At 34.8% G+C, this 15,979-nt stretch overlaps 1 protein-coding gene across 1 annotated transcript; it reads left to right on the plus strand.

Moving 5' to 3' along the window:
* The first annotated feature begins 7,286 nt into the window (after positions 1–7,286).
* On the plus strand, positions 7,287–15,309 carry LOC105077969 (olfactory receptor 5K1-like). The gene is made up of 2 exons (XM_010966465.2): positions 7,287–8,205; positions 14,681–15,309. Exons 1-2 carry the CDS (start codon positions 7,287–7,289, stop codon positions 14,866–14,868), a joined length of 1,107 nt encoding a protein of 368 aa, XP_010964767.2. The 3' UTR covers positions 14,869–15,309.
* Positions 15,310–15,979: the final 670 nt, after the last annotated feature.

Below are 15,979 nucleotides of genomic sequence, written 5' to 3' on the forward strand. Positions count from 1 at the left end.
CATATTTTTTCCTTCTCCAATTGCATCACAATAGCTCTACCTCCTCCTGATAACCTGGGTTAATTACCCCAAAATGCTTGTGATCCTTCCCTTTCCTGGTGGAATCTTGGGACAAGAAGCCCAAAAAGACTGAATGGCAGTTGTTGCTTTACGTATAATGGGCCCCTTTCTACATCCCCTGTTCAGAGCATTTTCACTCTGAGAACCAACACATATGTACCCATATAATCCACGGATATAGGGACATAGAGTCCAAATTCCCCAAGAGTTTATGGACACTTTTTGGTATTCATTTGCTGAAAACATGGCAACAAATAATGGTCACTCTTCCTGGTTGATCCTGCACCCTGGAGTACTGCAGTCCTAATACCTCAATTATATTTTCATTAGGCCATTCCATACATCAGTTACTAAACCAGTAACTTCTGGGTGAATATAATAGAATAGAACCAAATGACAAGCCACTAACCAATACCACATCATCCTTACTGCAAACTAGATTTCTTGATCCAATGCAATGTTATGCAACAGTCTATCAGCCTCAGTGGTGCTTCCTGAGGCTTTGCACATAGGAAAGATAAAAACTTACTGGGGTTATGCTGATTCTATTCAACATGAACTTCTTCCCACTTTAGAGTGGAAAAGGTTCACAGCAGCACTCTTGCCACCAAGTGGCTGACTGATCTCCTGGAGGGGTGTTGCCAAACTGGGGACACTGCAGTGATCTCTGTTGGACAATTTGAACACTTGGCAGGAACAGTTGCTAGATCAGCCTGGAAAATTTGGAGCCTATGCCATTAGGTACATGGATGGCTCCATACTGGTCATATAGCCAGTTTTCAAGTGTCCATAATCCAGCTATGGGGTGGCAGATGAACAAAGTAAGATGATCTCAACTGGCTGAGTCATTACCTCTACTTGGTTGTTTAGTAGCCCTTCCATGGTAGATGCTCTCTGCTGGACATTTACATGAATATGAGGATCTCCACACTTCATATTTACTCCAGGAGATCCATTCATAAGTCTCTTCCTCGTGTATCCTGGTCCCTGATCTTCTCATCTTTCTCCTCACAGGCCAATGACCAATATTCAAATCATTCACCTCTACCTTGAATCTATATATTCTTAGCTTGGACCATTTTTCTGTCTATACAATGACAATGGATGATCACTCCACTGTCTAAAGGAGAATTTTCCCTTATTGGTGCCTTTCAAGGTCACCCTGGGTGGAGCTATAGCTCAACAGCAATACATTTTGGTTTGCATCAACATACCAAGTTAACTGTCCAAGAGCCAACTTGGCCTTTTAAGGCAAGACATGTGAGCTGAGGGAAAAATATCAGTGCAGTGGTAGTTGATGACAAGGAGTTGTGGGTAACCTACTTGAGTGGCTTACTCTATTCTCTCACCCTGCTCATGCCTGATTCTGAAATGTGGCATCTTCATCTTCCAAAGAATTGGTCTTGGGTCTGCTCAACCTTATACTTTTTAGTCTGATACAGTCCAGTTCATGTAGTCAGTTCTGGCCTCTTGGTCATTTGATGTTTCAAAGTCAAGAACTCTTTATCAGGGTTCATAGCATACTAGGCAGTTATTTTTTTGAGTAGTTCATAATTCTCTGCTGCAGAGAACAAAGCCTTGCTCCAAAACCATAAGCAATTCTCCTATTAGAGTTTTCCATAAACTTTCCACTCCCATCTCTTCCTACCTCAGATACCTCTAGTAACATTGGCCTGTTGAGTCATTTGGCCCATCGAGGCTATTTACCCCACAACATGATCTGCTAAAAAGCCCTCTCCTGTTTTGGGATGCTATTAAAACTTGCAATCTTCTCCATTTGGATAGATTTATCTGTGTGTAGGATCTTTTCAACTGTGTCAGACATTAAGATATATTTGGAAATAAATTCAAACAAGATCTTGAATTGCTGTATCACAGCCCTAAGATTTTATTAATACGCCACATAATATTACATTTCATTCTCTGAATGTAAGATTATGATTATTTAATTAATAATAGTGTTAGTGGGAACAACATTGTTTTTATAGCATTAATATAAAAATTAAACTTTTAATACCATTTCTTTAATTCTTATTCTTTTTATGTTATCTTTTCTTATTTTATAACATACATAGTATCTTAGCACAGTGGTACATTTACCTATTCATAAATAAAAATGTATATATCTAGAATATACTCCCAATGAATTCAGTGATATGAATATACACCAAAAATAGCTTGGAACTCTCCTCTAGTCATGCCACCAAAGGATGGAATATAGTGGAGATACATAATTAGATGAAATAATCTGGGGGAAACTCTAGAATTAAAGAATAAGGTCAAGTGTAGAACCAAGGGGAACACACGCATCATTAAAGGAAAAGTGAGAAAAAAAAGATAAAGATCTAACACTCAGGAAGACAGGAGCAGTAAGCGTTATCACAGAACCAGAGGTGAAGAATTTCTATACCCAACACCACGGCTTGGTTAAGAAGAGAATTAGATGTTTTTTGAAGGTGGCATTTAGAGATGGTTGTGATCTCACTGAGAAAGAAGGTTTAGTGAACTGATAGGGGCAGAAAAAATAAATGGGAAGGAACCAAGTAGAACTATTTCCAATCTATTTTCCCATTTTCCTTATACTACCTATAAGTATCTCCTATATCACATATGAGTAAGCTTCAGCCACCCCAGTTTAAGATCCATATTCTAATTAGGTCTTACTCTTTCAACCTTCCAGGCTTTTATTACATGCTTCCATTAGGCTTCTTTTCCTCATGTGTATTGCTTATTATAATCCTACTTATCCTGCAAAGTTTATCTTAAATGAGACTTCCAATGAAAAATCTTTCTTTTTCCTTCTGGGTCTTCATTCACATCATTCACCATATTTTTAAATAGAATTTTACTCTTTTTACTATCACAGCTTGAATTACCTGCTAGTTAGCAATGTAAGTGTCTTTCTCCCCACTCGATTATGAGCCTCTTGTCAGGAGCCATTTCTAAAATCAAAGAACTTCTTATCCTGTTCCCATTATACTCATCATCTCTTCCAATATCCTTTATAATGTAAGTATTTGATTTTAAGTATCAATACAGTGTGTCCTGAGGATCTAGCTCAGTTTGTTGTCAGAAACCCAAAATACAGATGACATGATTGGTCACTTAAGGATGATTAGCAATACTTTTACAATCAACAAATAACGAGTCAAACATGATAAAGTGGCAAATGCAGTATAATATCAGGTAATTATCAAGTAGATTAGGAAAAGGAAAATCAATTTAATTTAAAGGACCTAGGGATGTATTCATGCAGATCTGATTCAAGATAAGAATGAATAGCGGAAGAATGAAAAGAGAAGTTGAAGAAGGTGTTTTTAAAGTTGAAGGAAACTTTATGAATAAATGAATGAAGCAGGTACACACAGGAACAATGAAGGAATAAACATGGCCAAGTGTCCGGTGTTGAGAGGAAGAAAGCAAGTTCATAGTTAAGATACAGAGAGACTATGGTGCATCTGGAATACCAAAATAAAGAAAACTGATTTGTTTGAAAACTAATCGAATATCACTTCAAATTCTCGAGCAGGAGAGTATAATTTTTCACTCATCTGAAATACTAGCTGAGTACTACAAAGTGTCACATACTATCAAGGTGTTGTAAATACAGGAATGAACATAACAGAGAAACCCTTTTCCTTTTAAGTCTATATAATGATGGGGGTGAGTGGAATTAGGGAAGGAGTAACCTATTACAGATGTACTAACAAATATGTAGTGCATTAAAGAGTGATTAGTGAATGAAGGGGGAAAAGGCAAGGTAAGAAAGATAAAGACAGCTGAGTAAACTTAAAAAGAAAGAAGAACCATCTTAGTAATTCATATGCGAGACTATATAATAATACTAGAGTTTACAGTGAGGTTTTTGTAAGACATTGGGATAAATCAACTCACAAGTGAATTTGCTGACCCTGGCTCAACCTATCACAACTTTCAGTCTCCTCTCAAAATTCTAATCATCTTTCATAAGCCATATTAACTCCTTCAGTAAAAGTTCAAGTCAACATGAAACTCTTTCCTGCTCATTTTACATTTATGTAGAATAATTAACAGAATTAAAAATGAGGTCAGTTACATAATAACCAGCAGGTGATCATCAAATGAATGACCTTAGTGAAGGTAGTTTGCTTTAACCTGTCTCATGGGGCATCCTTATGTGTGCTGGTGACTAAATCCCCACACAGAAATATAGTGATGTCAGTGCAGGAAAATCCCTTAGGACTTAACAGTGATTTTTAACTTTGCATTGAGAGGAACAGAGTTATTGACTCTGACCTATTTGTCCATGTTTTCAAAAATTCTTTTAATCCCAAATGCTTTAGAGACCAAGGTTTATATCTGAAATTCTATGAGATCTAACACAATAAAGCAAACATGAGGTGTTACAAATCTAGGTAAGGGAAGTATCCTAATCTATTTTTACTCTTAATGTAAGTATTCATTAATACTTATTTATATGAAGTATTAAGCATTGTTTGCTGTTGTTAGATTTCAACTACTCAGTTATCTTTCTAGCTCTTCCCAAAACTGAAGGCTATGGAGAAACTAGGATAAGACTGAAAATTCAATTCATATTGACCTTTTCTGATTGAGGTAGAACATCAAAATATACAGGTAAGAAAATAAAGTAAATCTGTTAAATAATTCAGGAACTTAACAGTGAATGTTTTTTCTAAGCTTAGCTGAATAATTAATGGGCTAATATTTAATATTTTAAACAAATAAAATTTTCAACCAAGGTCTTTATTTTAATATGTGATTATGGAAAAATAAACTCATTTTATACATAGAATTCTTATGATTAGACACATCAGTCAATATTCCTATGGATTACTAAATAATGGTAGAAGACAGCCATTTAAAGCAAAATGGAATTTGTACACAAAAATTTTATTAAGATTTAAAGGATTTTCTCTTTTTCTAAGTGTTAGAAAACTAAGGTATAATGGTAAGTTTACTTTTATTAGCTTTTAATCTACTGTGAAATACTTCAGAAACTCGCATAATTTTCTTAGAAACAGAAAAATAGTAGATGAGACAACTCAGATAAAAGAAAGATAATTAAATTTTGTATTAAAATATATATTATAGAAATATATTTGACATATAACACTGTGTAAGTTTAAGATACATAACATGTTGATGTTATACATTTGTATAAAGTAATAGGATTGCCATTGTAGCATGAGTTGGCATTCTATCACATCATGTAATTGTCACTTCTTTTTTGTGGTGGGAACAATTAAAACTGGTAGTTTCTTACCAGTTATAATGACTATAATAAAATGTTGTTTATATTCACTTTGTGTGCATTAGGTCTTCAAGACTTATTTATCTACCTGTTGCAGGTTTGTACCCTTAAACAGTCTCTCTCTTACTTCCCTACCACCCAGCCCCTGGTAACCACTATTTTATTATATTTTAATGAGTTTGGCTTTTTCAGATGTACACGTAAGTCGTATCTTATCTTACAGTATTTGTCTTTCTCTGACATCTCTCTTAGCATAATGTCCTCAAGGTTAATCCATGTTGTTGCAAATGTTAGGATATCCTTTCTGAAGGCTGAATGTCCATTCCCTTTTATCCATTCATCCTTTGACAGGCACTGAGGTGTTTCTATATCTTAACTATTGTAAATAATGCTGCTATAAATATACAGGAGTGCATACATCCCATTGATAATCTGTTTTCATTTCCTTTGAGTATTGCAGAAGTGGACCTTGCAGGATCATATGCTAGTACTATTTTTAGCTATTTGAGAAAACTCCATATTGTTATCCATAGTGGCTAAACCAATTTACATTCCCACCAACAGTATTTTCTTCACATTCTCTATTCATCACATTCTTGGCAATATTTATCTCTTACCTTCTTGAGGATAGGCATTCTGACACATGTGAGGTGATATCTCATGGTTTTGATTTGCATTTCCCTAATGATTAGGGATGTTGAACATCTTTTCATGTGTCTGTTGGCCATTTGGAGGTCTTTTGGGAAAATGTCCCTTTAGTTCCTTAGCCCATTTTTTAATCTGAATGTTTTGTACTTTTATTATTGAGTTGTATGTGTTCCTTACATATTTGGATACTAATCCTTAAATTTTTAATGATGAGTTTTGAATAATTATCTTTGCAGACTCTTATTCAAAATTAAAAGACTCAGTTTGCAGAAGAGGTCACTAAGGATCACTGGTAGGACCACCAAAGTCATTAACAGTCATTGGTATGACCCTGAAAACAAGCTCATCCATCCCAGGTCACTTGGGGGGAAGGTAAGACTGGAATCAATACTGCTTTTTCTCCAGAGCATGTACAGCTGTTATAAGTTATAGCTAAGCTCAAAAATGCCTAATGTACAATAAGGAAATTGTGTCCATGTATGAAAAAAATGCAATGTAGATTAGACATAAGTCATGGTAGATTGTGTTGGGTATATAAGATGAGAGTCTAGAAAGTGGAAATCAGTGTAATCAGAGGCATACAGTTAATTTCATTAAGTAGCATTATTATACAATGCTTTAGATAAAGGAGGAAAGAATTCACATATATGGGCAAGAAATCAACAGGAATAATGATGTGAACAGAGTCAGTGTTTATAGAAATGGGTATGACAATAAGGATAAAGAGGTCATGATCAAATATTCAATTACTTAGCTTTCTGAGTTTACTCTCCTTAAAACTGAATAGCCCTTTCATTAATCCTTAGTAATCTTCAAACAAGTCTTGATATAAATTTAACATATCTATTGTATGCTATTTTTAAATAGTCACTCAACTGGGAAAGTATATGAGAACTTATTGTTCAATGAAAAAGTTTATATGTATGAAAAGTTGACTTTAAGTTCATTTTAAGGATCTTTAAAATAAAAATTGACACTGAAATTATGTGGGCAACTGAAATAAACATAAGTATCCTAAATTTATTCACAAATATGTCAAATATATTTATATAAATTCATAAAACAAACCTTTTCCACTGCAAGCATCCTCCCTGTAATTATCGAAACAGTCTTGGGAATTCAGTTTCAGACTTGAAGTCATAGAAGCCCTTATGTTATAACGAATGTCCCCTAGAAGTCTGTGTGCCTGTATCAGAGAGAGTAGTAGAAGAAGCTTGATAACAATCTCCCTTCTTATTTAAAAAGGAAATTTTAAAGGAAAAGTTAACTACATTCTAAATTAGAACCTTATGTCTCCATAATTCCTATCTCAACAGACAAGACAGAGATGACAGAGGATAACCACTCCTTGACAACAGAGTTTATCCTCACAGGATTCACAGATCACCCAGAGCTGAAGACTCTTCTGTTTCTGGTGTTCCTTACCATCTATCTGATCACCATGTTGGGGAATCTTGGCCTGGTCGCATTGATATTTATGGAAAGTCGTCTTCACACACCAATGTATATCTTTCTCGGTAACCTTGCTCTGATGGATTCCTGCTGTTCCTGTGCCATTACTCCCAAGATGTTAGAGAACTTCTTTTCCAAGAACAGAATGATTTCTCTCTATGAATGCATGGCACAATTTTACTTTCTCTGCCTTGCTGAAACTGCAGATTGCTTTCTCCTGGCATCAATGGCCTATGATCGTTTTGTGGCTATATGTAACCCACTGCAGTACCACATTATGATGTCAAAGAAACTCTGCATTCAGATGACCACAGGGGCCTACTTAGCTGGAAACCTGCACTCCATAATTCACATAGGCCTTCTATTTAGGTTAAGGTTCTGTGGGTCTCATCAAATCAATCACTTTTTTTGTGATGTTCTTCCATTATACAGACTCTCCTATGTTGATCCTTATATCAATGAATTGATGATATTTATCTTTTCAGGATCTGTTCAAACCTTCTCTATTACTATAGTAATAATTTCTTACCTTTTCATCCTTTTCACAATTTTCAAAATGAAATCCAAAGAGGGAAAAGGGAAAGCCTTATCTACTTGTGCATCTTACTTTCTCTCTGTCTCAATATTCTATGGTTCACTTCTCTTCGTGTACATTCGACCAAATTCAGTTAATGAAGATGATAAAGATATACCCGTTGCTATTTTTTATACTCTAGTGATTCCTTTATTGAACCCTTTTATTTATAGCCTAAGGAATAAGGAAGTAATAAATGTTATGAAAAAAATTAGGAAGAAGTTATAAGATTCTGAAACAAATGTCAAGCCTTGTAGTCAAATGATTTTAATTTGATTAAAATTTTTCAAAATCAAGGAATACTGAGAAAGTGGAAAATGGCCACTATGTGTATAAAGTATTAAATTACTAAAACATAATGGTGTATGAGTCAAATAAACAAGTCCAGAAAGGAGAGATTCTGCTAAAATGTAAAATGCATTCTAAAATCTAAGCTACTAGGTCTATCAAGAGTGAACTAAATAATTACTCTTGAGGTCACATTGTGTCAGGGTATATTTAGTTACACTAGTAACATTTGATTCAGTCTTAGTGTCATTATCATCACCAAGAAATTTAACAATAATCAATATGAAGTTCACATTAAAAATTTTCCCAATTAGCCCACCTAAACATTCTCCCATGTTTTCTTCTAGGTTGATAGTTTTGAGTTTTACATTTAGATCTGTAACCTATTTTGGTTATTTTCTGCAAAATGTCTATGTCTAAGTTTTTTGCATATGGACACAAATTTGTTCCAGGACATATTTTTTGAAAGTCCATTCTTTATTGAATTGCCTTTGCTCCTTTGTCAAAGATCAAATACATTTGTGTGGCTTTATTCTGGGCTCTTTATTCTTTCTTTGACCTCTGTGTCTATTCTTTCAGAAATACCATGCTGTTTTGATTTCTGTAGTTCTGTAATAAGTCTTGAAATCATGTAGTTTGAGTCCTCCAACTTTATTCTTCTTATTCATTGTTTTGTTGGCTATTCAAGTCTTGTGCCTTTCCACATAAACTTTAGAAACAGTTTGCCAAATATAAATGGTACTGTTTGCACATTCATGTAGATTTGTGCTTGTGCATATTTTTTCATTACTCTTTAGATTTTAGCTAGGAGAGGAATTCTTGAATCATATGGTAACTCTGTTTTGTCTTTGAAGAACTACTAGACTGTTTTCCAAAGTAGCTGTATTATTTTAATACTCCCAACAGCAGTGCATGAGTGTTCCAATTTGCTACAGCAGCAGCAGCACTTGTTATTGTCTATCTTTTTTTATTACAGCCATTATAGTTTATGCAAAGTGGAATGTCATTGTCATTTAGACTGATTTCCTGAATGGCTACTAATGTGGAGCATCTTGTCACGTACTATTAGACTCTATCTTATTTGGAGAAATGACTCTTCAGGATCCTTTGCCTTTTTACAACGGAGTAATTTGTTACTTTATTATTAAGTTGTAATTGTTCTTTATATTTGCTTGATACTGGATCATTTTCAAATATTGATTTCCATATATTTTCTCCCATTCTATTGCTTATCTTTCACTTTCTTTTTTTTTAACTGAAGTATACTTGATTTACAATGTTCTGTTAGTTTCAGTGTATAGCAGAGATTCAGATTTATAAATATGTATTTTTTCAGATTTGCTTCCTTTATAGGTTATTACAAGATATTGAATACAATTCCCTGTACTACACAGTAGATTCTTGTTGTTGAACTATTTTATATATGGTAGTGTGCATATATTAATCCCAAACTCCTAATTTATCCCTTGACCACATTTTCCCCTTTGGTAATCATAAGTTTGTTTTTGGTGTCTGTGGGCTTATTTCTGGTTTGTAAATAAGTTCATTTGTATAATTTTTTAAGATTCTGCATAGAAGGGATATCATATGATATTTGTCTTTCTCTGTCTGACTGAATTCATTTAATATGATAATCTGTAGTTCCATCCACATTGTTGCAAGGGGATTTTTGCATTCTTTTCGTGGCTGAGTAATATTCCATTGTATATAAATATACCACATTTTCTTTATCCATTCATCTCCCATATGGACATTTAGGTTGCTTCCATGTCTTGGTTATTGTAAACAGTGCTGCTGTTAACATTGGGGTGAATGTTCTTTTTGAATTAGAGATTTCGCCATATATATGCCCAGGAGTGGGTTTGCTGGGTCATATGGTAACTCTATTTTTAGTTTTTTAAGAAATTTCTGTAGTGCTCTCCATAGTGGCTGCACAAACTTACATCCTGACCAAGAGTGTAGGAGGGTTCCTTTTTCTCCACACCCTCTCCAGCATTTATCATTTGTGGACTTTTGAATGATGGCTATTTTGACTGGTGTGAGGTGATACCTCATTGTAGTTTTGATTTCCATGTCTCTAATAATGAGCAATGTTGAGCATCTTTTAACGTGCCTGTTGGCATCTGTATGTCATTGATGGAGAAATGTTTTATTTAGTCCTCTGCACATTTTTTGATTCGGTTGTTCGGGTTTTTTGGTATTAAACTATATGACTTGTTTGTATATTTTGGAAATTAGCCCCATGTCAGTCTCATTGCAAGTATTTTCTCCCATTCCTTCAGGTTGTCTTTTCATTTTGTTTATGGTTTCCTTTGCTGTGCAAAAGCTTTTAAGTTTAATCAGGTCCCATTTGCTTATTTTTGCTTTTATTTCCATTACTCTAGTAGATGGATCAAAAACAAAATATTGCTTTGATTTATTTTTGTCAAAAAGTGTTCTGCCTATGTTTTTCTCTAGGAGTTTTAGAGTATCCAGTGTTACATTTAGATATGTAATTTATTTTCAGTTTATTTTTGTATATCATGTTAGAGATAATTCTAAGTTCATCCTTTTACCTGTAGCTGTCTAGTTTTTTCAGCACCACTTATTGAAAAGACTGTCTTTTCTTCATTGTATATTCTTACCTTCTTTATCATAGATTGACTGTAAGTGCTTGGGTTTGTTTTTGGGCTTTCTATCTTGTTCCATGTATCTGTTTTTGTGCCACTACCATACTGGTTTTGATTACTGTAACTTTGTAGTAGAATCTGAAGTCAGGAAGCATGCTTTCTCCAGCTTCATTCTTCTTTCTCAGGGTTGTTTTGGGTATCCAGGGTCCTCTAAGTTTCCATACAAATTTTAAATTTTTCTTTTCTAGTTCTGTGAAAAATGCCACTGATAATTTGATAAGGATTACACTGAATCTATAGATTGCCCTAGGCAGTATGGTAATTTAAATGATATTGATTCTCCCAATCCAAGAACATGGTATATCTCTCCATCTGTTTCCATCATCTTCAATTTCCTTCACCAGTGTCTTACCATTTTTGGAGTATAGGTCTCTTGACTCCTTAGGTAGGATTACTCCTAGGCATTTGTTTTTTGGGGGGGTTTTTTTGGGGGGGGGGTTTATGTGATGGTAACTGGAATTGTTTCCATAATTTCTTTGTCTGATATTTTGTTGTTAGTGCATAGAATGCAACTGATTTCTGTAGATCAATTTTGTATCCTGCAACTTTACCAAATTCATTGATGAGCTCTAGTAGTTCTCTGGTAGTGTCCTTAGGATTTTCTATGTATAGTATCATGTCATCTACCAACAGTGACAGTTTTACTTCTTTTCTAATTTGGATTTTAAAAAACTTTTCTTTCTCTTCCAATTGTGATGTATAGGACTGCCAAAATTATGTTGAATATAAGTCGTGAGAGTGAGCATCCTTGTCTTGTTCCTGATCTTAGAAGAAAGGCTTTCAGCTTTCCCCATTGAGTATGATGTTACCTGTGGGTTTGTCATGTATGGCCTTTATTACGTTGAAGTCTGTTCCCTCTATGCAGTTTCTGGAGAGTTTTTATCATAAATGGAGGTTGAATTTTATCAAAAGCCTTTTCTGCATCTATTGAGATGACCATGTGGTTTTTATTCTTCAATTTGTTAATGTGGTATATCACATTGTTTGTTTTGAAGATATTGAGAAATTCTTACATCTGTCGGCTAAATCCCAATTTGTCATGGTGTATATTCATTTTACTGTATTGTTGGATTGAGTTTGCTAGTATTTTGCTGAAGATTTTTGCATCTATGTTCATCAGTGATACTGACCTGTAATTTTGTCTAATTTTGGTATGAGGGTGATGGTGGTCTCATAGAATGAGTTTGGAAGTGTTCATTCCTTTGCAATTTTTTTGGAATACTTTAGAAGGATGGGCATTAAGTCTCCTCTAATTGTTTGGATGAATTCACTCATGAAGCTGTCTGGTCCTGGACTTTTGTTTGTTGGGCGTTTTTTAAATTACTGGTTCAGTTTCAGTACTGGTAATTGATATGTTCCTATTTTCTATTTCTTCTTGGTTCAGTCTTAGGAGACTGTACCCAAGGGCCAGGGGCCAGCTGGTCCCAGGGTAGAGTCTGGCCTGCTTTTGTGGACTCATTCCACAGGCTGCAGGATTGTTCTTTTCTTGATTCTGGTGTCTGCCTTCCAGTGGGTGAGGCTGGTCTAGAGGCTTGCACAGGTTTCCTGGCAGGAGAGGCTGATAGCTTCCTGCTGGAGGGTGGAGCTGATATTGGCCATCTGGTGGGCAGGGCTGTGTCTAGGGGCATATCTGGAGGCAGTCATGGGCTCAGGAAGTCTCTAGGCAGCCTGTCTACTGATTGGTGGGGCTCTGTCCCCATCTAGTTAGTTGTTTGGCCTGAGGCATCTCTCTATTGTATCCTACAGGCTTTTGGGTAGGGTCAGGGCTTGGTGCTAATGATCCAAGCAATGTCTGCCTCCAGAAAGCAGGGCTTCATGCAGATGAATACTCCCTGATATATCCTCTGCCAGTTTTTATGTCCCCAGGGTGAGCCACAGCTGCCCCCTCCAACCGCTCCAGGAGACCCTCCAAGACCAGCAGGTAGATCTGGCCCAGACTCCTACGAAATTACTGCTTTTGCCCTTGATCCCAGTGAGCATGAGATTTTGCATGCATCCTTTAAGAGGGAAATCTCTTTTTCCCCCAGTCCTGTGGAGCTCTTGCAATTAAGCCCTGCTGGACTTCAAAGCCAAATACTCTAGAGGCTCCCTTCCTGGTGCTAGCCCCCTAAGCTGGGGAGCCTGATGTGGGGCTCAGAACTCTCACTTCTGTGGGACACTCTCTGCAATACAGTCTCCAATTTGTGGGTCACCCATCTGGGGTGAATAAGATTTGATTGAGTTTGCCTCTCCTACCCCTTTTGTTGTGTTTTCTTCTTTATGTCTTTAGTTATGGAAGAACTTTTCTGGTAGGTTCCAGTCTTTTTGTCAATAGTTGTTCTGCAATTAGTTATGATTTTGGTATGTTCATGAGAGGAGGTGAGCTCCAGCTCCTTCTACTCTGACATCTTGGCTTCCACACACATTGTATTTCTTATAATCCATGGTATTTCTGTACATTTGACACAGTAAAGTCCTCTCATTTCTGAATTTATTAATTTGTCTTCTCTGTTTTGTTCTTGGTAGTTTAATTAAAGGCTGTTATTAAGCTTCTTAAAGAGCTAGTCTTTGGGCATGTTACTTTTCACTACTGTTTTCTATTCTCTGTTTCATTATTTTCGTCTCTAATATTTATAATTTCTTTCTCTTTCTTGCTTTATTTTTAGTTTCCTCTTATATTCCTTTAGGTAGAGTTTTAAGCTATTTATTTCAGATCTTTGTCTCTATAAAATAGATGCTGAATACTATAAATTTCCCTCTGGCACTGCTTTAGCTTCATACCATGTACTTAGATATGTTGTGACATTATTTCCACTTATCTCAAACTATTTTATACTTTCCTTGTGCTTTCTTCTCTGAACCATTGATTAATTGAGAGTGCATTGTGAAATCTTCATTTACTTGTGAGTTGCTCAAATTTTTGAGGTTTTTACCATAAATGAGTGTTGGAATTTTTGAAATGAAAATATTTGCTATGATCAGTTGATATGATTACAAGATTTCTTTTTTAGTCTACTGATGTAAAGGATTATATTTGTTTCTCTGTAGTCAATTTAAATAGTATAAATAGGAATTAGACTTTTGGTTGGGTACCAAATTAATAAATACACCTCATGAATTTCTAATTATTTTAATTCTCATATGTTTTCTTTATTATACAAAAATATCCTAAGAATCATCTGGAAAAATAAATGCTTGCTGAGCTTTTAAATACTGTAGAATGAGTGAAAATAAAGCAACATGGTATATTATCAAGATATACTAGGAGATATAAGAAACCAAATAAAAGTACAGAAATAAACACAAACTACCTAAAAATTCAGAATATGACAAAGGTATAATTTCAAATCAATAGAGAATGGTGGTGTTTTGAAAACTGAAATGTCATTGAAAAATAAGATTCGATCTTTATATACACCTTATACCAAAATATATTTCATGTGAACTGAAAATATAAGAATCAATACAGAATATAAATAATAGAAGTAATCTTCAGAGAGGAAAGGACTTATTACAAAAACACCAAATCTAGAAATCATAACATAATAATTGATGTATACAATTCTCTTAATTATTGTCTGTTTGCCCTCAATCCATTTCCCTACTTCCTCTCCTGTATTGTGTTTCACAATCTATGAACACTGTAAACTCTATTTCTCAGATTTCCAAATATTTCTGGCTAGACTTGGAAAATTGGAGGCACTGATAAGCTGGAGAGTGGGAGACAAGAAACCACAATATTTCTCCCTCTTTCTCTGCTATACACAGTGTTTCCAACACAAGCTGCATCTTCTACTGAGTACAGTTTCTGCAGGAAAACTGCTCAGGTGGCTGAAATCATGGGATCTGTTAACACCACTCATTCCTGTTGGAGCTTCCCATCATTAGTAATATTTGGGTTGCTTTACTATACCCTATTTGACTTTTTGCTTTTACCACCTTTTTGAATTGTTTATTAAATTAAAATTTTCTCTTTTTAACTAGTGGCCAAGGTCTCAATTCTCCCTGACTTGATCCTCTTACAGTGACTATGTAAATTTTTTTAACTTTTATATAATAATAAACAGAGTTAACAGTCAAATAAAAATGTAAGGAAAAAATATTTAAGACATTTATGAGGGGAAGAAAAAGTTTAACACATTTACTCTACAAAGAGCTCTTACTCCATGAATAACTGAAAAATTGTGCTGAACACTGGAATTTGACGCAACATTGTAAAATGATTATAAATCAATAAAAAATGTTTTAAAAAAAAGAGCTCTTACAATTAGTATAATAAAGCAAACAACTGAATAGAAAGAAGGATCAATGGATATTCAAATAATAAAGAAATTAAAATGGCCAGTAAGAAAATACATTTATTTCAATTTAAAATAAAGAAATTCTGCTCTTTCTAAAATACCGTGATGTATTTATTACTGTAGTTCTACAGTCTGGCTTGCATTCAAGTAATGTGAGTCCTTCAACTGTATTCTTCTTCTTCAGTATTTTGTTGAATGTTTCTGTCTTATGCTTTTCCATACAAATGTTAGAACCAGTTTTTCAATTATGAATGATGCTTCTCTGAAGATTTGTATAAGTTTGTATATGGACATATGTTTTCATTTCTCTTGTGTATATACCTTCGGGTGGAAATGCTGGCTCATATAAATGGCAAATCTTTGTGTAGCATTTTCAGAAACTGCTATACTGTTTTCCAAAGTAGCTCCACCATTTTACATTCCCAACATCAGAGCGTGAGGCTTCCAATAACGCCACATCAGCAACAGTACTTGTTACTGTTGGCCTTTTTATGAGAACTTTATATTTCATGTAAAGCAGTATCTTACTGTGGGTTTCACTGATTTCCTTGGCTAATAATGTTGAGCATCTTGTCATGAACTGTTGACCTGCATCTTCTTTGGAGAAATGACAATTCAGAATTCTTTGCCATTTTTATAATGGGGTAATTTATGATTTTATTACTATTTTCTATTTTCTACATACAAGTTCATTTTCAATTTTAAGATTTCCATATATTTTCTCTCACTCTATTGGTTGTCTTTCTTGATGCCGGCC

The sequence above is a fragment of the Camelus bactrianus genome, chromosome 1 (assembly GCF_048773025.1).
Source record: "Camelus bactrianus isolate YW-2024 breed Bactrian camel chromosome 1, ASM4877302v1, whole genome shotgun sequence".
Classification (NCBI taxonomy): Eukaryota; Metazoa; Chordata; class Mammalia; order Artiodactyla; family Camelidae; genus Camelus; species Camelus bactrianus.